Genomic DNA, 19,681 nt, shown 5'->3' on the forward strand with positions numbered 1-19,681 from the left:
ATCTCTTGCCGACACTACACACAATCCCTTTCAACACGTGCATTACACTAAGGAACGTCGTGGAGCTTGGCAGAGATACGGCCGTGGAAGCTCGGAGAGAATACAACCGAGTCTACGACGACCGAGTCAGACGAACAGACATTCCTCGCGCATTCACATCATGTCATCGTCGCGATACCTGTCGTTGAGAGCCGCCACCAATCGCCACCATTCTGCACGGCTGCAACACTTCACGTGGAACCGGAAGATCTTACGCCACCGCGTCTGAGATTCGCTGCCGATTCTCGCCGTGGGCGCGCCTCCCCATGCTGGTTGACGATAACCGCCTCTTGCAGCACTACACTAGGAAAATATCGAGGGTCCGCTTCCCACCTCAAAAAGCAGGCTAGGGTCTAGGCGTGTCTCCACAAATTGAAAGAGGATCCTGTTCAACTCGTGACCTTCCAGGATCATGAAATCCCATACTACTATCCTTTATCTTTCGTCAACGCCGGCCGTCTCACCGACATTTCTGAGACGGGCGACTTGCGCAGCCGCCCCACTCGAGAACTAATGCTTATGAAAAGAAGCCAGAATAGGGAGCTGGCGGGAGCTTCAGATTTAGAGACAGGTGAGAGTTGCGCACAATATCGGCGTCGTGCACAAAGCAACAGGCAACCCCTGTTGAAACATGCTGCAAATGAGATGGGTGTTAGGGAGCATACGTTTCGAAAAGCCACGTTGAGAGAAGTCGCCATATCGAAGGCCCGTCCCTGCCGACGAAAAAAAAAGGTGCGCTAAGCTGTCAACCACGCGACGCCTGCAGTAGTGCTGAGTGGCATCTAGCGAGGGGAATCGTTGCATCGGCATCGATATCGACGGAAGGAGACAGCCGACGAGTTTGGTCCAGATGGAACATGTGGGCGACGACGGCACGCCTTGTCACACACGAGCGAGTGCGTTAAGCAAAAAAGCACCGTCATTGCCGCCAGCGGGCCGATGACCACGTGTTGGAGCCGCCGGCACTACGCGGAGTTATCTTGACGGTGCCGCCCATGACTCAGTTCACCAGACCATCGTATTTCTACCGTAAGCGCTGGGGATCCTCGCCTTGTGCGGTCACAATCGGGCTTTGCCAGGAAGGTGAACTGACGCATATCTTCCTTGCGCCTAGAGCGGTCGAACAGGTTTGTTTTTGTAAAGACCCCTATATCAGCATAGTGGGTTACGGCATTTGCATGCGGCAGCTAGGCATCTCTGGCGGCGGGAGAAGCTGTCCAGCGTCGCTTCGAAAAAGGCGAGGTTCTGGAAGGGTGATAAAGGGCGACAGTGGAAGTGATGATCCGCCCCTGAAAATATTACCATTTCCGCTGGGCTTGGCGAATACAAGCTCAGATTCCGCTGGCGGGTAGCGCGGTCGACATGAAAGGTTGCTAAAAGCGGAATCTGAGCGGGAAGGATGGGCATCTCATCATCTCCGCCAACAGCTCTCGGCAAGGCGGTGATGATGCGAAGTCTGACGGAGATGGCATTTTTCATCCTGCTCATCATCGGCAATCCAAAATAACTCGGAGACTAGGCCGATTGGCAGATGGGGTGGCACACCGGCCCCTGAAACGCAAGCGTGCTTGCTTTTTCCCATGTCGCACGTGTGGTGCACGGTCCGAGATTTGGACCATCTGCAGGGCGGAAGGCTGGAGTGTTGAGGAGCATATACAATACGTGTGGTAATGCTTGCTTCGCTTGGAGACATTGGCTATCGAATCCATAGAGTGCTGATTGGTAGTCGACGCTTGTTTCTCCATATCAACTGCCCCTGAAGGTTAGGTTTACGCGTTGGAGAATGGTTCGGAGCGTGGCCGAAAACGACAATGATAGACATGGCGAGGTGGTGAAAAGGGCCCAGCATGGCGGAGAGGCAGTACGAGCCACAGTCAAGGAAGTGCTTACACGAGGGATGTCTCGCATGGAAGACCAACGACATGACATGTCGACTTGGGCCGGGGTGGTACACGTGGAAATGCGGCAAAGCTCGTGTCTAGGCTGAGAAACGACACATGTCGACAAGAGGGGTTCCACGTTGTTCCACGTTTGCCAATTAGGCATGGATCGACGCATGCGCCGATCTGCCGAGGAATGGGTTGACATGATGTGGTGAGAAAATGGAGCCAGGACAAGAATGCTTTTGTCAGCGTGGTGCAAGCTGCAGGTCGGGGGGAAAGCTGACGACCAAGTTTGGCGTTTGTGTGAAGCAAGGGTGCAACGTGCATTCCACGTTCTTGCGGCAACACGAGCAAAAAGCTCCGGGCCTCTCAACGTCGTCGACGTGTTGCACGACAAGGGAGTGGTGGTGTCGCGATTGGCAGGTGTCGGCTTAGGCCCTCGATCGTGCAGGCAGCGTAACCAGTTCGTGGGCCAGCAGCGTGTGGAATGGATGGGATCGCTCGCTCGCCACCAGACGTTACGCCAAAACGGGCGCTGGGGGAGCGTTGAGCCAAACGGCGGTGCAGCATGCGAAACCTGGGTGTGTTGCTGAGGTGTAAGAGGCTGTTGTGCGCGCGCAACGACGCTTTTCTGTCTTGAGCGCTGCTGTAGCATGTGCCGACGGCCCTGGGGCCTATTTGGAGAGCCATGGTCTTCCCAACAGAGCACAGGGAGCACGGGCAGACGATGGCAGCAGGTGTGTCATTGGGCGTACCGCTGTTGCGCGCAGACGCAGACGCAGACGTGCAACAAAGAAGGCCGCATTGGGTGCTTTGTCTGGCGTGTGCGTAGTGGCTGCTGTGACGGAACGAGACATGGTGCTGGGTGAATACGATATGGGGGGATGTGGTGTCCCGCTGCCGCCGCCGCCGCCGCCGCCATGATGCAGCAAGCTTTTTTCTGCTTCGCTGCATAGCAGATAGTAGGAAGCCCCTCTGCCACAGTCGGGAATGTAGACCAGTCCTTTCGTCGTAGCTCCCAGGCCCACGGATGGTCCACCTTGTCGGTGTGCGGCGTAGTGGTCGGCACGTCTCACGGCGGACAGGGGGCGGCAGGCTGAGGACGACTCCGCTCGCTGCAGGGATGCCTCGTGGGCGCCGGCGTAAGCCAAGCCAACTTAATCCCATGAGGGCGTGGACGTGCATGTCGCCATGTGTTTCGCACTGCGGGCCTAGAGAGGCATGCTGCGGCTAGTGCCTTTTGTCGTCGCCCATGTTCTTGTTTAGCCCTGGGCCGGGTGTCCACCAGGGCTGTCTTGGTCGGGCGGTGTGGAGTGGCTGCTTGGGCGGCAGAAGACTTCAGTGGTCACGGACCCCCCCAGCGAGGGTAGCAGAGGACGGCCTATCCTGGCTAGGGTACCCACACTTCGCCCTTCAGTGAGGTCTGCGACTTGAGTCTCCGCGACCATCCTGCCTCTAACGGCAATGCCCTTGACGACCCCATCCCTCCCTCTGACTGCCTCCGCCGCCGCCGCTGCTGCTGTGTCTTCGTCCAGCCTCATCTCCTTTGGCGACCGCGACTCTCTAATCCCAGACATCGACACCTCGCCTTCGCCTTCGCCCTCGCCCTTGCCCTCACCCTCATCCGCCGCCGCCTCGGACGCTCCTTCCCTCGCAGCTACCCACGGCAAGAGCAGCCCACCTGCTCCTTCCCCTTCCACCACCACCACCACCACTACCACCACAAGGCCCAGCAGCCACACCCGCCGCTACACCCTGTCCCGCTTCCCTCTCCTGCGCAAAGGAAGCCGCGAGCTCACCAGGTCGCCCTCTGCCCACCTCAAAGCCAGCAGTGTCTCGGCCACCAACCCCACCGACGCTCTCTTCTTCGCGACCGGCGCCCCGCGAGCCTCGTTTTCCATTGCGCGTTCACGTGAACCCGACACCTCTCCACCACGCGAGCCCGCTGCCGACACCCACGAACCCGACGTCACCACTGAAGAGGCAGACCAGACGGGCCACGCAGGCAGGCCGACATCAGCCAAACCAGACAAGATGCACCAGACTAGTTCGCGCTTATTGCGTATGACGGATGATGAGCGGCCGTATACGAGAGTGAGTCTTTTCCCCCTCCCCCTACTACGTCAATCAAGAGCTGGGAACATGACAATGAACCTGGGGAAGCCGTCAATTCCGACATGGAGTACTGTGCAAGACTGGATCCTCACCATTTCTACCAGGGAGCGCAAATGGATACATCAACGCCCTGGAGGAGGCGCCTCTACATGTACACCCTTGAACTTTCGCTAACACATGTGGCCAGGACTTTAAGGACCTCTTCTCAACCCTCATGGTCTCACTTCCCCTCACGCCCCACCGCGTCCGGTTTAGGATGATCGACTTCACCTTTACTTCGGATGAAGCCATCACAAATCTCGGCTCCCTCAAGTTCTCCCAATCAAACCGCATGCCAGATCCCAAGGACTCATCACGTGTCGTCACCACAACCACCACCACGACCTTCTCCATGGCCAAGGAAATGGCCCGCTCCGTGTGCCAGAAGTTTCTCGAAGCCAAGTTCATCGAGTCGGTCGAAAGCAAAATGGACTTTACAAACAAAAGCTCAGTATGGCAACTCACGCCAAAGGGCATCCACATCCTAGAGCGCTTCTGCACACGCAATGGCATCCAATCTGCCCATGTGAAAGCCGTGATAGATTCCAACAGAAACCCCCACCAACTAGTCATTCTGGAGCGCAACACCGACAACGACAAGCTACACCATGACGAGCAGACGGTAGAGATCATCTTTCGCCGCTTTGTCGGCCTTACTGCAAACGAAACCCAATCAGATTCCGACTCGATACATGAGTTCTCAAAATGCGACGTTGGCGTCAAACTCGTCAAGCACCGGCCATCGGCCACCCGCCAGTACGAATACACCTTCCACGGACGCAATGCCGCCCAATGGCTGATGGATTGCTCCACCATGGTTGACCCACGAGAAGCTGTCGAGGTTGGCTCGCTCTTCTTGCAACTCAAGCTCATCGCCCCGGTTGATCCCCGCAACTCAGAACATACTTTTCAACCAGTAAAGCAGGTACACTACTACATCACCCCCCACGGCGAGCGCGTTGCAGGTTGGATGCTCGATGAGACTATAATAGGCGGAGATATTGTGGTAAAAACTCGAGATGGTGTCACCCGCGATTCGAATAGCAATCGTACCAACGTCATCATCCGCAATCCCTCATGGCGACTTCTGTACCGCGAGTTCCTCAAGGAGACCATGTGTGAGGAGAACCTGTCATTCTACCTCGAGGTTCAAGAGTTCAACAGACAGTATCGCACGGCCATTGGCGAGAAGGGTGACAACAAAGTGGAGACGATACGTGAGACGCTAGCCGCTGCTTATGGTAAATATGGACAATACTTGACCTTACTTTGCATCTACTGACAAAACCTAGGTTTATACAACGCGTTCCTAGCACCCGGCTCCCCTAACGAGCTGAACATCGACCACGGTCTCCGCACGCAGCTGGCTACTCGCATGACCCGTGCTGTTGGCGACGATGCTGCTATGCTTCAAAGCCTGAATGAAGTTGCGACCCTCTTCGACAAGGCACAAAACTCAATCTTCAAGCTCATGTCAAGTGTACGTCTTCCAGCTTTCCGCTACTCACACTCAATACTAACCCTTCACTAGGACTCGGTGCCCAAGTTCATCAAACATCCAAAGTACGCCCCGCAACTCCGAGGTCTCGATGCCGCTGCTGCTTCCGCATACGCCCTCACATCGCCCAGCGCCTCACGATAATAGACCACGAACCAGAACGCGTCTCTCAATCTGTTCTACTTAGATGACGACAATCTACTTCACCAACTTGGATTTACACTTTCTGGATCGATGCATTATTCCCCCTTTCCTATCTTTGCTACCTCTCTCCATGCATTTGTAATAGACGGCGGCGGCGTTTACCGGTCGGGCAAAAACATAGCATAGGGGTGGCCGCTTGTGATTATTACTTTACTTCTCTTTCGTCCTGCGGTTTCCGCACGGGGCATCCGGTTTCTGCTTGTGTTGCATCCGCGGCTGCCAACTCGAATACTCTCAGGCGAATTTTGGCTTTTGGATCACATCCTGGAGCACTTGACTTAGATCACCCTCTGGAAAATCCTGGTTTTCTTTTCTCTTAATTCGGCCCATGTAGGGCATGTAGATGGGAACGGCAGATCCCAAATTTCGGACGGTTTTCCATGGCTGTTCCATTTCTCCGGGCCGCCAGACAAAAGCTCTGTTCAAGACAATGGGCTGGTCATCTCCAACGATATCTTAGAAATGCTAGTGATAGTTCGATCCATGTATCCTAATCAGAGGTTCATGATATCCTTACTCAATAGGAGACTCATGGCAAGTTGATTTATGCGTTTTTTACTCTTTCTCTGTGCAACCCATCAACTGTTCACACCAAATTACACACATCACAGCCTCACCGTCATCGCTTACCTCGTTCAGCTCCTGTCTCAACTTATTGCGCATCATGTCGTTGTTACCATCTTTCATACGATGATGGTTTACCATGCAAACCCCCTCAACCTATGAGGACTCGCGGAGCGCGGAGAGATTTGTACTAATACCGCTATACTAAATCCGGAAGCAAACTTCCGAAACGGGCTGACAAAGGTCATGGGATTTATCTTGCGAAAGAAAAATAGCTGCCGCACACGGATCAGGCATAATGTGCTCAGATGCTTGCAGCAGTCTGAGCGCTGCTTTGACGTTAGTGACGTTATGGCTAAGGAGAGAAGTCCGGTGGCTGCCATTGGGGCAGAACAGAGTAGCTTGGACTTGCCCAGGTGGTACCTTGGTATGTTCGTTCGTTTTACCCTGTGGATGCTTATTAAGGACGACAAGATACGGCATTTTCCTTTTCAAGCTTGACAAGGGACTCGTCCGAGCAGCTGTGGCTAGGATCGCAGGATGCATGTAGAGTTCATTGGACTCCTCACTGGTGTTAATCCTGCTAGGGCATGTTGGTATAAATAAAACATTGGTTTAAGCCTTATCGTGGACTTTTAGGATCTACTAGTCTAATGGCACATCGTAATGAAAGCTTATGTGTGAAGTCTCGGCTCGGTGCAGGTTCCATGCGAGTCAGATCGGGTTGCCACGTGAGTAGGCGTTGCCGATAAGATAAGGTTTCGCGTTGTTTTGCATGACGCGACCGAGACTCTTCTGACACGAGTGATTAGGCAGCGACAAGACATATCAGCACCACCGCTAAACATCATTTCCGCATCGAACAAGCTTTATATATTTTACTGCAAATCGCGAACGAAGTCGTCAAGCATTCTTTCGAACCACCATGGCGCCTGCACCTCCAGGGAGCCAAATTGCCCCTCTCCCATCCGATCTCCCCTTCCGCCTCGTCAGCAAGACCATCGGCCAAGGCGCATACGCCTCGATCCGCAAAGCCGTTCCACACAATGCACCGAAACCCATCATCGCCATCAAGTTCATCAACAAAGAACACGCTTTCAAACAGGGCCGCCTCACACCTAAGCAGATCAAGATGGAAATCATCTTGCACCAACATCTTGGGAAACATCTGAATATAATACATTGTTTGGGCTCAGGAGAAGACGCGCTATGGACATGGATAGCGATGGAACTCGCCGAGGGCGGGGATCTATTTGACAAGATTGAAGCGGATGAAGGTGTTGGGGAGGACATCGCACACTTCTACTTCAGCCAATTGATCAGTGCGGTGGGCTACATGCATTCGAAAGGCGTGGCGCATCGGGACATCAAGCCTGAGAATGTGTTACTGAGTGCCGAGGGTGATCTCAAACTCTCTGATTTCGGGCTGGCGGCCCTGTTCGAAAAAGACGGACAGCTACGACTATGCAATACCGTCTGCGGTTCACCTCCCTACATAGCCCCGGAAATCGTCAGTGGGAGGAGGAGTAAAAGGGCAGACGTGCTGGACGTGGGGTATGCGGCGAATATCTGCGATATCTGGAGTTGCGGTGTTGTGTTGTTTGTGCTATTGGTTGGCAATACGCCGTGGGACGAGCCGACACTGCGGAGCGAGGAGTACAAAGAATATGTGCAGACAGGTGGGCATACGAGCGATGAGCTGTGGCAGCAGTTGCCACCAGAGATTGTGAGTTTGCTAAGGGGCATGCTGCGGATCGATCCGGCCGAACGTTTTGCACTCAATGAGGTGAGAACGCATCCCTGGTTTACGAGGAAGAACCCATATTTGAGTTCAAGTGGAACGAATGCGAATCCTGTTGGGTTGGCGACCCAGATGCTATCTCAGCTACGCATCGACTTTTCCCGCCCACCGACACAATCCCAACGTGGTTTCTCACAGGATGAAGATGCGATGGACGTTGACTCCGACCCCCGAAGATCGAGCGCCATCACTCTCCTTTCCTCCACACAGCCTGAGACGCCGGTAGCCGATACGCCTTTTGACTGGGAACGACCGCCGCGACTACCGTCACACGATGGGGTATCTGCTTCACAACCTACAGATGGTAACCAACAGCCTGTGTACCGGACGCAAATCACCGCTTCCACACCGATGGTGTCACAGCTCCCGTCTTCGACACAGGAGATGCTCTCACAGGACCCTAGCATGACCCAATTCTCACAAACACCCGGCGTTCCGTTGACCTTCACACAAGCTGCGCGAAAATTTGCCGATGTCCTACCCTCCTACTCAATGGCACGCTTCATTTCCCCTCACGCGCTCTCCTTTCTCATTCCTCTTCTTCTCGAAGCTCTGCATCGACTGGGTGTCCCAGCACCATCATTCTCGGAACAGCAGATAGAGGAGGCTGAGATGACGGGAAGTGTGAGTATTAGGGTCAAGATGGCCGATGGTCGAAGACAGGGGCTAAATGGACATATTGTCATTGAGAAGGCGGTGTATGATGGAATCGGGTATAATGAAGTGCGCTTTGTGAAGGCAAGTGGCGATCCATTGGAGTGGAGGAGATTTTTCAAGAACGTTGTGCTCTGCGTTGGGGACGTGGTTTTGAGGCCTAGTTGAGGTAGAAATCTACGTAACCAAGGCTTGGTTACTTTGTCTAAAGTACAGTCCATTTCCACTTCCTATAGCGGCGGAGTATCCGCATAACACATCTTCATGAACAGGTCAGGGTATCTCTGTCCGCCTACTTCAGCCTCTTCGACCGCCTTCCTAATCGCTGCTTCCTCTTCGCTATTCAACTCCACCTTCAAGCTACCAAGGTTCTCTTCCAATCGTGAAGCCTTTGTTGTGCCAGGGATAGGGAAGATATCGTGACCTTGAGCTAGCAACCACGCAAGCGTCAACTGACTCGGCGTTGCTCCCTTCTTCTCTGCAAACTCCGTGATTCGGCTCACGAGCTTCAAGTTCTTAGGGAAGTTCTCCGCACTAAACCTCGGTACAAAGCTTCTAAAATCGCCCTCTTCAAAATCCTCTGGTCCTTTCAACGCACCCGTCAGCATACCCCTGCTCAAAGGACTGTACGCAACAACAGCGACACCCAACTCGCGACACGTCTTCAAGAGATCGATCTGCTTGCTCTCGATTTCCATCGCAAAGGGGGAGTACTCGACTTGCACAGCGGAGATGGGATGGACTTTATGCGCACGTCGCAACGTCTCGCTGCTAATCTCCGACAGTCCCAAGTACTTGATCTTCCCTTCATTCTTCAGCTCGACCATGGCGCGGACCGTTTTCTCAATGGGAGTCTTTTGGTCGACGCGGTGGCAGTAGTACAGGTCGATCTGCTGAATGCCAAGGCGCTGTAGGCTCTTGTCACAGGCGGCTTTGCAGTACTCTGGGGAACTGTCGATGCTGCTGTCCACTTGGGAAACGGCAAACTTCGTTGCCAGGAAGATATCGTTTCGTTTCTCTGGGTTTGCCTTGAACCACTTTCCCAGTAAAACCTCGTTGTCGCCGTAACTGATAGTTGGTTAGATTTCGGAAGAAATATAGCGCGCGGGAGAAGAGAAGTAAGGCTAAACGTACAGATCCGAAGAGTCCCAGAAATGCTCACCGAGCTTGTGGGCATGGTCAAGAATAGCAAGTCGTTCAGAGTCGGGTTTGGGCTTTCCGTAGTAGGTGGAAAGGCCCATCAGGCCGAAGCCTAGGCGATTGACCTGAGGGCCGTCGCGACCGAGTTGGGCTTTGGGGAGAGACATTGTGACGTAGAGATTGTCAAAGAGGCAGAAGATACTTTTAGACGATTATGAGGGAGATGCAAAACAAGAAAAGTGTGGGCTTTAAAGATACAAAGATTGGAAGAGGGATGCTCACGGATATATACGTCACTGCTACCAGGAGATCCGCCCTTCGTACATATGTATTCCTCCTCTGTTCACTCCATTAAGTCCGTACTCATAAACTCCGCAATCTCCGCCACTTCATGCGATAGCCTCTAGTGTCGTCACTTTAGGTCTACATGCACACGTTACGCATGAGAAAGTGGATACGTCGGCGAGTTGAGCGGTCGAGTTATGATTGGCTTGTTGGCCGCGGACCAAAACGGACGATGTGCGAAAAGATATAGTCATTTGGTAGGGTTTAACATGTCGACTCTTACGCTCTACGCTATTGTTGTGATTGACAATTGTACGAAGAGTGTTAGAAGTCTAAAATGGAAGTCAGTAGGACAAGCTGACATGCATATCTCACGTGGTGTTATCGATAACGGAGATCGACTCAGACTTCATGGACCAGATTCCCGATCACTACGCATCATCCCGCATCTACCGCATATCTGTAATGCAGCCACCAGGTGGGAAGCATCTGACGTTCCTGGTTCATATCTCACTGCTCACATACTAACATTCCTCGCGAACATTGACCACAGCAGCACCAATATGACATACGAAATTCGAGACTTGACCCCGCTGAACATCAAGCCGCTGCAACACCAACATCGCGAACCACAAAGTCATGACCCGATCCAGTTTGATCTCCGCGATGATAAAATACACGTCCTCCTCTGCGCATCCGGCTCCGTGGCGACAATCAAGATCCCTAACATAGTCGATGCGCTCGCGAAGCATGAGAATGTCCGGATACGACTCATATTCACAGCAGCAGCCGCGAATTTCCTACAGGGCCAGAGCGAAGAACAACCCTCGATAAAAGACATAGGAGCATTGCCAAACGTAGACGGTGTCTACTTCGACGAGGACGAATGGAAAGCGCCATGGAAGCGCGGCAACAAGATCCTACACATTGAGCTACGGCGATGGGCAGATATCATGGTCATCGCACCGCTCAGCGCAAACGAACTGGCAAAGATCACACAAGGGTTGTCCGATAACCTCCTCCTATCTGTCGTTCGTGCGTGGGACACAACGGGCTTGATCGACCCGGTTAGGGACATACCGGGCGTACAGTGGCCGCAAGATGCTGGAGGGGTACTGAAAAAGAGGATACTGGTTGCGCCAAGTATGAATACAGCGATGTGGTTTCAACCGATTACGAAGAAACAGATCAAGGTGCTGGATGAGGAGTGGGGTGCTGAAAACGGTGGCTGGTTTGAAGTGCTGCAGCCCATGGAGAAAGAGCTGGCGTGTGGGGACATTGGGGGTGGGGCGATGAAGGATTGGAGGGAGATCGTGGGTCTTGTTGAAGAAAGATTGGGCTTGAGCGGTGGTGGTGCCTGATTACGTTAGGACCTATTCGTTATCAGCACCATCCATACCAACCGTGACGGCTGTCGATCATTACACATGGACACCTATCCAAGATCAAGTGCGCTCCACGTTTGTTCTTGTGATACTTGCCGCATCCCGTCTCGACACGCGCAGCTGGAAGGTGGCTCCAATGCCCGGTCGGGTACATTGTAGCGCTCAACCACCCACTAGATGAATCCTCGCGGCACCTTCAGTAAAAACATTAAGGCTCGAAAGCACTCAGACATAATCTATCCCTGGAGTCTTTCGCGTGTGCTCGGCAGAAGCTGCGCAAACAGGGTGTGATGCTCAGACAGGTGGAGGAACGGCATACAAGTGAAAGACGAGAAGAGCAGACGAGGAGCAAAAAAGAAAGTCGAATAGACCCCTCCCCCCACGCTCGTGCTGACCGCCCGCGGTGTCGAACCGGCGTGCTATGCACCCAGTTCACCGCGGACCCCCGGCTTGTCAGCCCAATTAAGGTGTTGTGGTCGTTGCCAACCGGCCGGGCGCCCTCCCAAACGAGCGTGGGTAAATTCGGTTGATGGAGGGTTGCAGAATCAATGGATATATATAACTCAAACAAATGTCTTCGGGTGATCTTGAAGTTAGTGAAGGTCGGTGACGTTTTCCGTGTTCTGTGCGTTTGTTTTGGCTTTGTGGGAGGCTGGGAGCTGCTTTCACTTAGGTGAAGGAAAGCGCCAGAAGAGAATTGGCTCCCGAGCGACGAGTCGCAGCTGTACGAGGCGTGTACGTATATCACCTGTCATCCACTTCCGTATATCCAACTCTTCCCTCAAATCGCGCTCAACTCGACCCAACATGGCGCCGACGAAGCATTCCGCAGTTCTAGTCGCTTCGACTCCGCCGAAACATAGCGAATACGGCTCTATGCTTACTAGCTTGAAGTCTTCTGTAAGCTCTTATGACCTTTCTTTTACCACCCGTTTCACCGCTAACGTAACAGATACTCAACACCAAGGCCAAGCTCGGCGCACTACGACCTCAAGGCCAGCCAAAGGTCACCAAGACAATCAACAATAGCAAGGCAATCACCGCGCGAGAGCGTCGAAAGCAAGCTATTGAGCGGCATTCCAAAGTCGAAGCCGAGCAGCAGAAGGATAGCGAACTTTTCAAACCGGAGATAGCCACTGTACCTTCACTAGCAAGCCATCCACACCCATCGCTATCAGCTCACGACTTCGAAGTGGGCGGCACCCTTGGCCGCGGCAAATTCGGTCGCGTATATCTGGCGCGCCACCTCTCTACAAACTACGTCTGCGCACTCAAAATACTCTCCAAATCGCAATGCATCAACCAGGAAGAGGAGAAGCTGATCCGCCGCGAGCTGGAAATCCATCAAAATCTCGCACACAAAAATATACTGAAGTTTCTATCGTGGTTCCATGATGAAGAAAAGATATACCTGGTCTTGGAGTACGCGGCTGGCGGGAGCTTGTATTCCAAGCTGACCAAGCAGCCGAAGGGGAGGTTTGACGAGCGTACCACGGCGCAGTACATCGCTCAGATGGCCGAAGCCCTCCGCTACATGCACAGCAAGAACATCATGCACCGCGATATCAAGCCCGAGAACATCCTCCTCGGTTTCCACAACGAGATCAAGCTCGCAGATTTTGGGTATAGTGTGCACTCCGACTCGGGCTTTCGCTCCACCGTATGCGGGACATTGGACTACCTAAGCCCAGAGGTCGCCGTCATGCTTTTGAAGCCTGGGAAGACGCGAGAGTACTACTCGAAGGCGATCGACCAGTGGAGTCTCGGAGTCCTTACGTACGAGTTGCTGGTGGGGAAGCCACCGTTTGAGCAGAAGAGCTCGAAGGCGACGCAGAAGAAGATTGCGAATTTCAAGGGTAACGGGTTGAAGTTTCCGGGACATGTGTCCAAGGGCGCGGAAGACCTGATTCAAGAAGTAAGTCTCTACACGATTGAGTATTCTCTAGAAGTAGTCTTTCTCTTAACGGTTGCTGACCAAAGATATTGCAGTTACTCAATTTGGATGCCGAGAAGCGTATGTCGCTCGACGATGTACTAGTACACGCATGGATCGTTCGACATACCGAGAAGTCTGCGCAGTCAGGAATCCGGTCCTTCAGCCACATGCTCGAGCAGGCTACGTGAAATCCATCCCACCAAGTGTTCCGTTGGGTTTGGTTCAGCTCAAGCGGATTCTCGGGAGAGTAAAGCGGGGCTTATAGACTCCTAAGAGTGTAAGTGGATGTTACGGAGTTAGTGCGCATAGTGGCATCCAGGGGTTAGGTAAATGGACCAGTTGCTTGGTAGGTAGAAGCTAGCCAGATTATTCGGGGAGTTAGCGATCTACAGTCAGCACTTACGCACTCAATAGTCGTCAGCATTGTTCGCTTTTATCATCCCGCAGGTCATCCTTACCTACCAGGACTTTGACAGAGCCAAGTTTACTTAGTATGAATCTTATCTTCTCCATGCTGTAACCACTGTTTTACTTCATGGGTCGCATTTGATTTGTTTATGAACCTGGTTCATATGGGGAAATGATAGCTAAATTACAAGATCGGTCACAGTGAAGGGATTTTTACATGGCAAATCTAGGAGAGTCATAATCTTAAAAGATGTAGAGTGAGGCTGAGACCTATGGTTGTATTGATAAAGGAGCGACGTGGGAAGCTAAGTACATGCAGTTCTCCCAGGGTTGGTGGTTGTTGAAAGCACCAGAATATCCGAAGGCATTAGCCATGTTGATAGCTCACAGGTAAACGTCCACCCTGAGGCATATTGCGGACACGGCCCAAGAGCTGCAGCGCTCGCAGCTTGGACGCCTAGCTTAGAAGCACCCATTGGTCTTTTCGGGATTGCAGTGGTGAATGCCTGCATCGCCGAAGGGGCAGCACCAGACGCCAGCACAGCACCTGATAGCGGCAGAGTCGCAGAAGTCACCGCTTCCCTGGCACTGTGGTACACATTTAGAGAAGAACAGATGGATTAGATAGTTCGAAGTGGTTTTCAACATACCCTCTTTTCAAGCTGGAACATCTCCGGAACGGCGGCAGAAGCTACGAGGGTAGCGAAAAGCATAACGAGAGCGGTGGATTTCCTGTACAGCAAGCGTTGTGGTTAGCGACCAGAGCTTTGCAAAGTGAAAAGAGCATTGTTCTTGATACAAGGCTTCTTGGAGGTCATACATGGTGAATGTAGTGAATTGTACTAAAGAGTAGCTCAGGTAAAGCGATGGGATGAGATGTTGAGATGGTATGTCGTGGGCCAGCTCCCTTTTATACCGTTCCACTTCCCTCTTTTTGTACATGATTCTTGAAGAGCAGTCCTCTTTGACCCCGAGTTCAACACCGCGTCTGATCAGACAGGCACTGCTGCTAGTAATCCTACCTTCTCCAGAGCAATGGTTCATGAATGAGACCATTATAATCCTCTGCCGATCTCCTCTCGCAGATCGTTCTCTCTTCAAGGGCTGTGATTGACTGTGTGGAGTACTTCTGTAAGCACTATGATTCATCACCACTGGGAACAGACCTCTGCGTAAAGTGTTCTACCTACCAACGGGCTGTCGCATGCGACACCACGGTGGTAGAGTCTATATATCTTCTGCAAGTTTGACATGGATACATTCTTAGTGGTAGCTCGCATCAACAAACCTAAACAGGAGTAAGCTTTCCCATGCCGGCATATATCACCGAACTGTGCCTGTATTTTGAGTGCGTCGCGTGCCCTTGCCAAATTTCATGGGGTAGAGTAGAAGTGTTGACCTAAGCTTTCCCAAGCCCTTTCCACCCGCCTTAGCGTTCAAACAATGTATGCTGAGTCTAAGACCGTGGGACGTATAGAGGAGTTATCTTACCCTAGGTACATCTTTGGGGGTTGCGCTAGTGTCTTACTGGCTTAGAACCTGTCGATGATCGTCGTGGTGTGAGAATCAGCTGGCAACTATAGAACGACCAAAACTTCAAGATATCTACTTTCGCTATTAAAGTATCGCTTAGATTGCCCGAAATGTGTGATCTTGCGCATGGCTGTGCTATAACAGGGTTGATACACATTGATAGAGACAACTGATCGACGATCTGTTGTAACAAGCTACTGTATCGAATTGCGGAGCGATCACTTGCAGGGCAATGCCTGGCAGCTGAAGTATCATGGAGCTATCGAGACGTGCACAGGGGTAAGAGCGTTGTATTTGATAGCTGCATACTGAGGACGACGAACCTTTGGAAGAAGAGGATCTCGACGATTAGAAGTTGATGAAGGCGCGCGGGTGAGAGATGTGATGCCTAATGATAGTTTGGTCCGACCCAGGGCGCTTTCCGTCAGTAATATCTAGCTCGTGCTTCGGTCCCCTTCATGGTTGGCTAGGTGTCATGTCCTGAAACCCACTGCCACCGGTGACGAGATGATACGCCAACGCCACACGGGACACAGTCAGCGCTAAAGTAACCACAGTGCCAGCAGCTGCCAGACTTCCAAACTCGGTAGCTAACTCACCTACTAGGCTAGCGTTGAAAGCTACTTTGGACATCGCTAGTCTTTATCCTCTTTGAAGATCAGGGTAGTTGCTGAGCCGCAATGAGGCAGCGCATCACTCACCGCGACAGCTTCGAGTTTGTATGCGTCTGCAATCGCGTCTGTCGTATTCTCATACCGGTCGGTAGTATCGTGGCAGCAAACCTCTAATGCGAAGTTCCTCGGCCTCTTGTCGAGGTGGAGTTTTGGATGTTACAACGTCAGCGCTTCACCTAGACCCCTTGAGCGCAATCTATCCTTGTTCCGGGTGCGGCTCCAAGCCACTTTATCCACAGTTGCTCTCCGCGCCACCTGGGCAATACCCGGTGAGCAGCGCACTTGTACAAACACGGCGTCTCCAAGGGGGGTCGACCTCGGGGAACCGCCCATACTAGCCCCTCGATGTTCTCGGATCAACAGGCGTGGGAGCAGATGCCAAAACCCCCGGTTGGCTGTCATGTCACAACCATCAACAACCTGTTTCCTATACCGGACGCTGAGCAGGGCAAAGGACTTCCGCAATCCACAAGCTTATTCTTTGCTCTCGTAAATGACGTCTGAGGGCCACGATTAGACGGCTCGATTCTTTCAGCCTCAGCGATGGCGGTGCTTTTCTAGGCAGTGGGCCAGCCGCCTTGTCGCTTGGAAGCGCTGCGTAGGGCATGGCGTCCACTCCACCTTGTGCAGCTCGGGGATCTAGCCTGGGCTGGCCGGGATGCCTTAAAAGTGCTTTCAGCCACTCTCGTATATTATGAAGGCGCGCCCTGGTACCTCTAGGAGCAGAGACATCACCCGGTTCCTAGGCTTTGCAACGTTGTTGTCGCTGTCTTTCGACGGGTTCGTTTCTTTCCCCGTCTTTTCTTATTGTCTAATCTGCATACAATTGGGTGTTGTAGGACGCGTCGTTCGTCGATCTTTCGCGAAAAGTGCCAGGGTCCCTTCATTCAATGTTGAATCCGACTCTCCTTTTATTAGCCTCGGCGGCCCTCGTCGCAGCTCAGACCCGCACCACCAACGAGCCCTGCGCTCTCGTCGCAGCCCGACTTCCACGCACATCCGGGCTTGTTACAGCTCAAGCAGCCTTCGACTGTCTGAATTCTGTCCCGGTCAATACCCAGGGAAATTCCAAACTCATCGATGAACTAAAACTGGTTTGGCAATTCCAGTCCGAGCTGGAATGGTTAAAGAACCCAGGACGCGATTGGGAATACGGTGCCCTAGATATTCAGGGTGAATTGGACAAGGTCAAGAGCAACCTCGGCTCATATCCGAGCGAGTATGCTGTTCAGCTGGCTATTCAAAATATTACAATCCGCACCGGCAATTTCCATTTCAATTATGCGCCCGACATCCTACAAGTCTTCCGCTTCAGACGGCCGTTTAATGTTGCGTCCATCTCATCGGACGGCAAAGCGCTCCCCAAGCTATATTTTCATGACGATGTCGCAGCATTGGCTAGTGACAGGAAAGGCGTCTCGGACATAAAGAAGATCAATGGGCAGGACCCGTATGATTTCCTCAAATCAACCTTCTTTGCGCAGTACATTGATTCCGACGGGCAGATGAACAACATGTTCAGCAAGGGTGACACCGACAACGCTGGCTCATTTTCACAGCAGAGAAAGTTTGATGGGAACAGCACCGACGTGACTTGGACAAATGGATCAACGAATTCTATTCTCAACATTGCGACAACGGAATTGGACTTTTCACGGGTGAGCGACGGACAGTCTTTCTTTCGCCAGTTCTGCACTGGTGGATTGACTGGCGCGCGGTCTTCTTCCGCCAACACAAAGGGCGTCATCTCTCCCCGTGCCCTTGGACCCGTTCCCCGAATCCCAACAGGAATCTACCACCGCCGCAACAAGCGTCAGACTATACCTACAACGGGCACTTATGCGTCTGCCGTTGCTGAGGCTTCTAGCGGTGTTGTTGCTGGTTACTTTCTGAACGGCAATGGGTACGGCGATGTTGCCGTACTCAAGATTATTTCTTTCAGCAATCCGGAGCCCAAGAGCATTGATGAGAATGCCTTCAACAACGAATTCCAGTCCACCATTCAGGCTTTCCTTCGACGATGCATAAGTGAGAAGAAGCAAAAGCTCATTATAGACTTGCGCGAAAATGGTGGTGGCAATACAAACCTCCTACTCGACGCATTCATGCAGTTGTTTCCCGATATGGAGCCGTTCTCTGCCCAGCGGTATCGAGCTACGGATGCGTGGGTCAAGATTGGTGCTGCTGTCAATGAGATCCGTGGCAACCCAAGCTTAGCCAGACAGTATAAGCAGTTTTTGGATCAGGACATTGAGGATGGAGAGATCTTTCGCTACTGGTCGTGGTGGCACTTTCGAACTGCTGGAGGTGAGAACTTCAAAAGCTGGGATCAATTCAACGGGCCGCTTAAATTGAACTCTGACAAATTCACCGCCACGATGCGTTATAATGTATGTTCTCTAAATAATCTTCATCAAGTCGAAGGTATGATACTAACGTACAACAGTACTCTAGCGCAGATCACGTCTCCATCCTCCCAGACGGCTTCAACTTCGTAAACGGCACCCGCGAAACCCCCTTCAAAGCTTCCAATATCATCATGTACACTGACGCTTTGTGCGGTTCCTCCTGTGCCTCCTTCCACGAAGAGCTCAAGAACATCGCAGGCATTAAAGCCGTTACCGTCGGTGGCCGCCCCATCAATGCACCCATACAAACAGTAACTGGCACAAAGGGTGGCGAGGTCATCCCGCTGATCCAGTTCCCGACGTACGCCGAACTCGCTCTGAATGTCACCTCTCTTTTCAAGCTCGCGTCCGTCAAGGCCAACGATGCCGTGTTGACAACATTGGCGAATATACCGCAAATTTCCGTCAGGGCTGGTGACTCCTCGTCTCGCGCACAGAGCCAGGATCAAATCAGGAAAGGAGACAAGACAGCCACACCCCTACAATTCATCTACGACGCCTCCGACTGCAAGATCTTCTACACAGCAGATACGTACGCGGACCCTGATGCGGCGTGGAAACAAGCATGGGATGCGTTCCAGGATGACTCCAAATGCGTGAAGGGCTCAACCGGCCACAAGAGTTCCATCTCTGGAGGCTTCAAGCCGTATGGGGCTGGTGAACTTAAGGCTGAGGACCAGCCCGATGAGCCTGCTGCTGACTCGACAAACGACGCGCTGAGCGCAAAGACAAGCAGTCTGGCCGCCGCGGTTGCTGCTGTGTGCTTTGCGGTGATGCTGTAGATGGGTGACGAAGTGTGAATATTTGCGTAGAATTTTCGCATATATACTTGAGACTTGACAAGCGGTTTGAACATAGGGATTAGGAATACTGCTAGGATATGATACCACTTTACGAAACTGTAATGACTACATGATTCTCTCAATGACATAACATGAAATCCACGAATGTGACAAGAGTCGCGAGATCCTGACATGTTCATCTAAGTTGGAAAGAAGACTTTAGGCAATGATGAGAGCGGAGTAAACAGTGTAAAATAGCGGGTTCAACGGATATGAGCGCGGGTATGTGCAGCGATGCGGTTTTTCGGTAACGGCAGGTAAGGGAGTACTTAC

The 19,681-nt window shown here is 52.4% G+C and overlaps 7 protein-coding genes across 7 annotated transcripts; 5 read left to right on the plus strand and 2 right to left on the minus strand.

Annotated features, from left to right (window-relative positions):
• Positions 1 to 2,127: 2,127 nt before the first annotated feature.
• On the minus strand, positions 2,128 to 3,173 carry K460DRAFT_7156 (uncharacterized protein). The gene has a single exon (XM_040938648.1). It carries the CDS (start codon positions 3,105 to 3,107, stop codon positions 2,292 to 2,294), a length of 816 nt encoding a protein of 271 aa, XP_040792505.1. The 5' UTR covers positions 3,108 to 3,173; the 3' UTR covers positions 2,128 to 2,291.
• Positions 3,174 to 3,386: 213 nt separating this feature from the next.
• On the plus strand, positions 3,387 to 5,718 carry K460DRAFT_350066 (RGS-domain-containing protein; the record flags this gene model as incomplete). Its single annotated transcript, XM_040931474.1, has 4 exons — positions 3,387 to 4,016; positions 4,225 to 5,317; positions 5,369 to 5,556; positions 5,608 to 5,718. The coding sequence occupies 4 exons, from the start codon at positions 3,387 to 3,389 to the stop codon at positions 5,716 to 5,718; spliced, it is 2,022 nt and encodes a 673-aa protein (XP_040792506.1).
• A 1,549-nt stretch (positions 5,719 to 7,267) lies between these two features.
• On the plus strand, positions 7,268 to 8,965 carry K460DRAFT_275128 (serine/threonine-protein kinase-like protein chk1; the record flags this gene model as incomplete). The annotated part of the gene is made up of 1 exon (XM_040928012.1): positions 7,268 to 8,965. One exon carries the CDS (start codon positions 7,268 to 7,270, stop codon positions 8,963 to 8,965), a length of 1,698 nt encoding a protein of 565 aa, XP_040792507.1.
• A 62-nt stretch (positions 8,966 to 9,027) lies between these two features.
• Positions 9,028 to 10,104, minus strand: K460DRAFT_270322 (Aldo/keto reductase; the record flags this gene model as incomplete). Its single annotated transcript, XM_040927637.1, has 2 exons — positions 9,028 to 9,865; positions 9,932 to 10,104. 2 exons carry the CDS (start codon positions 10,102 to 10,104, stop codon positions 9,028 to 9,030), a joined length of 1,011 nt encoding a protein of 336 aa, XP_040792508.1.
• A 681-nt stretch (positions 10,105 to 10,785) lies between these two features.
• Positions 10,786 to 11,583, plus strand: K460DRAFT_270147 (flavo protein; the record flags this gene model as incomplete). The annotated part of the gene is made up of 1 exon (XM_040927624.1): positions 10,786 to 11,583. One exon carries the CDS (start codon positions 10,786 to 10,788, stop codon positions 11,581 to 11,583), a length of 798 nt encoding a protein of 265 aa, XP_040792509.1.
• A 693-nt stretch (positions 11,584 to 12,276) lies between these two features.
• K460DRAFT_7260 (Pkinase-domain-containing protein) lies at positions 12,277 to 14,170 on the plus strand. The gene is made up of 3 exons (XM_040938651.1): positions 12,277 to 12,507; positions 12,560 to 13,522; positions 13,597 to 14,170. Exons 1-3 carry the CDS (start codon positions 12,415 to 12,417, stop codon positions 13,729 to 13,731), a joined length of 1,191 nt encoding a protein of 396 aa, XP_040792510.1. The 5' UTR covers positions 12,277 to 12,414; the 3' UTR covers positions 13,732 to 14,170.
• A 2,648-nt stretch (positions 14,171 to 16,818) lies between these two features.
• Positions 16,819 to 19,672, plus strand: K460DRAFT_300496 (uncharacterized protein). Its single transcript, XM_040929838.1, has 2 exons — positions 16,819 to 18,548; positions 18,605 to 19,672. Exons 1-2 carry the CDS (start codon positions 17,049 to 17,051, stop codon positions 19,346 to 19,348), a joined length of 2,244 nt encoding a protein of 747 aa, XP_040792511.1. The 5' UTR covers positions 16,819 to 17,048; the 3' UTR covers positions 19,349 to 19,672.
• The last annotated feature ends 9 nt before the right edge of the window (positions 19,673 to 19,681 follow it).

The sequence above is a fragment of the Cucurbitaria berberidis genome (assembly GCF_010015615.1).
Source record: "Cucurbitaria berberidis CBS 394.84 unplaced genomic scaffold K460scaffold_1, whole genome shotgun sequence".
In the NCBI taxonomy this organism is placed as follows: Eukaryota; Fungi; Ascomycota; class Dothideomycetes; order Pleosporales; family Cucurbitariaceae; genus Cucurbitaria; species Cucurbitaria berberidis.

Bases quoted from the DNA above. Each gene is read 5' to 3' on its own strand.
- K460DRAFT_300496 (XM_040929838.1), top strand. From the start codon at position 17,049: ATGTTGAATCCGACTCTCCTTTTATTAGCCTCGGCGGCCCTCGTCGCA. The intron at 18,549-18,604 runs GTATGTTCTCTA...AACGTACAACAG, and splicing joins CCGCCACGATGCGTTATAAT to TACTCTAGCGCAGATCACGT.
- K460DRAFT_7156 (XM_040938648.1), bottom strand. From the start codon at position 3,107: ATGCACGTCCACGCCCTCATGGGATTAAGTTGGCTTGGCTTACGCCGG.
- K460DRAFT_7260 (XM_040938651.1), top strand. From the start codon at position 12,415: ATGGCGCCGACGAAGCATTCCGCAGTTCTAGTCGCTTCGACTCCGCCG. The intron at 12,508-12,559 runs GTAAGCTCTTAT...CTAACGTAACAG, and splicing joins TTACTAGCTTGAAGTCTTCT to ATACTCAACACCAAGGCCAA. The intron at 13,523-13,596 runs GTAAGTCTCTAC...AAGATATTGCAG, and splicing joins CGGAAGACCTGATTCAAGAA to TTACTCAATTTGGATGCCGA.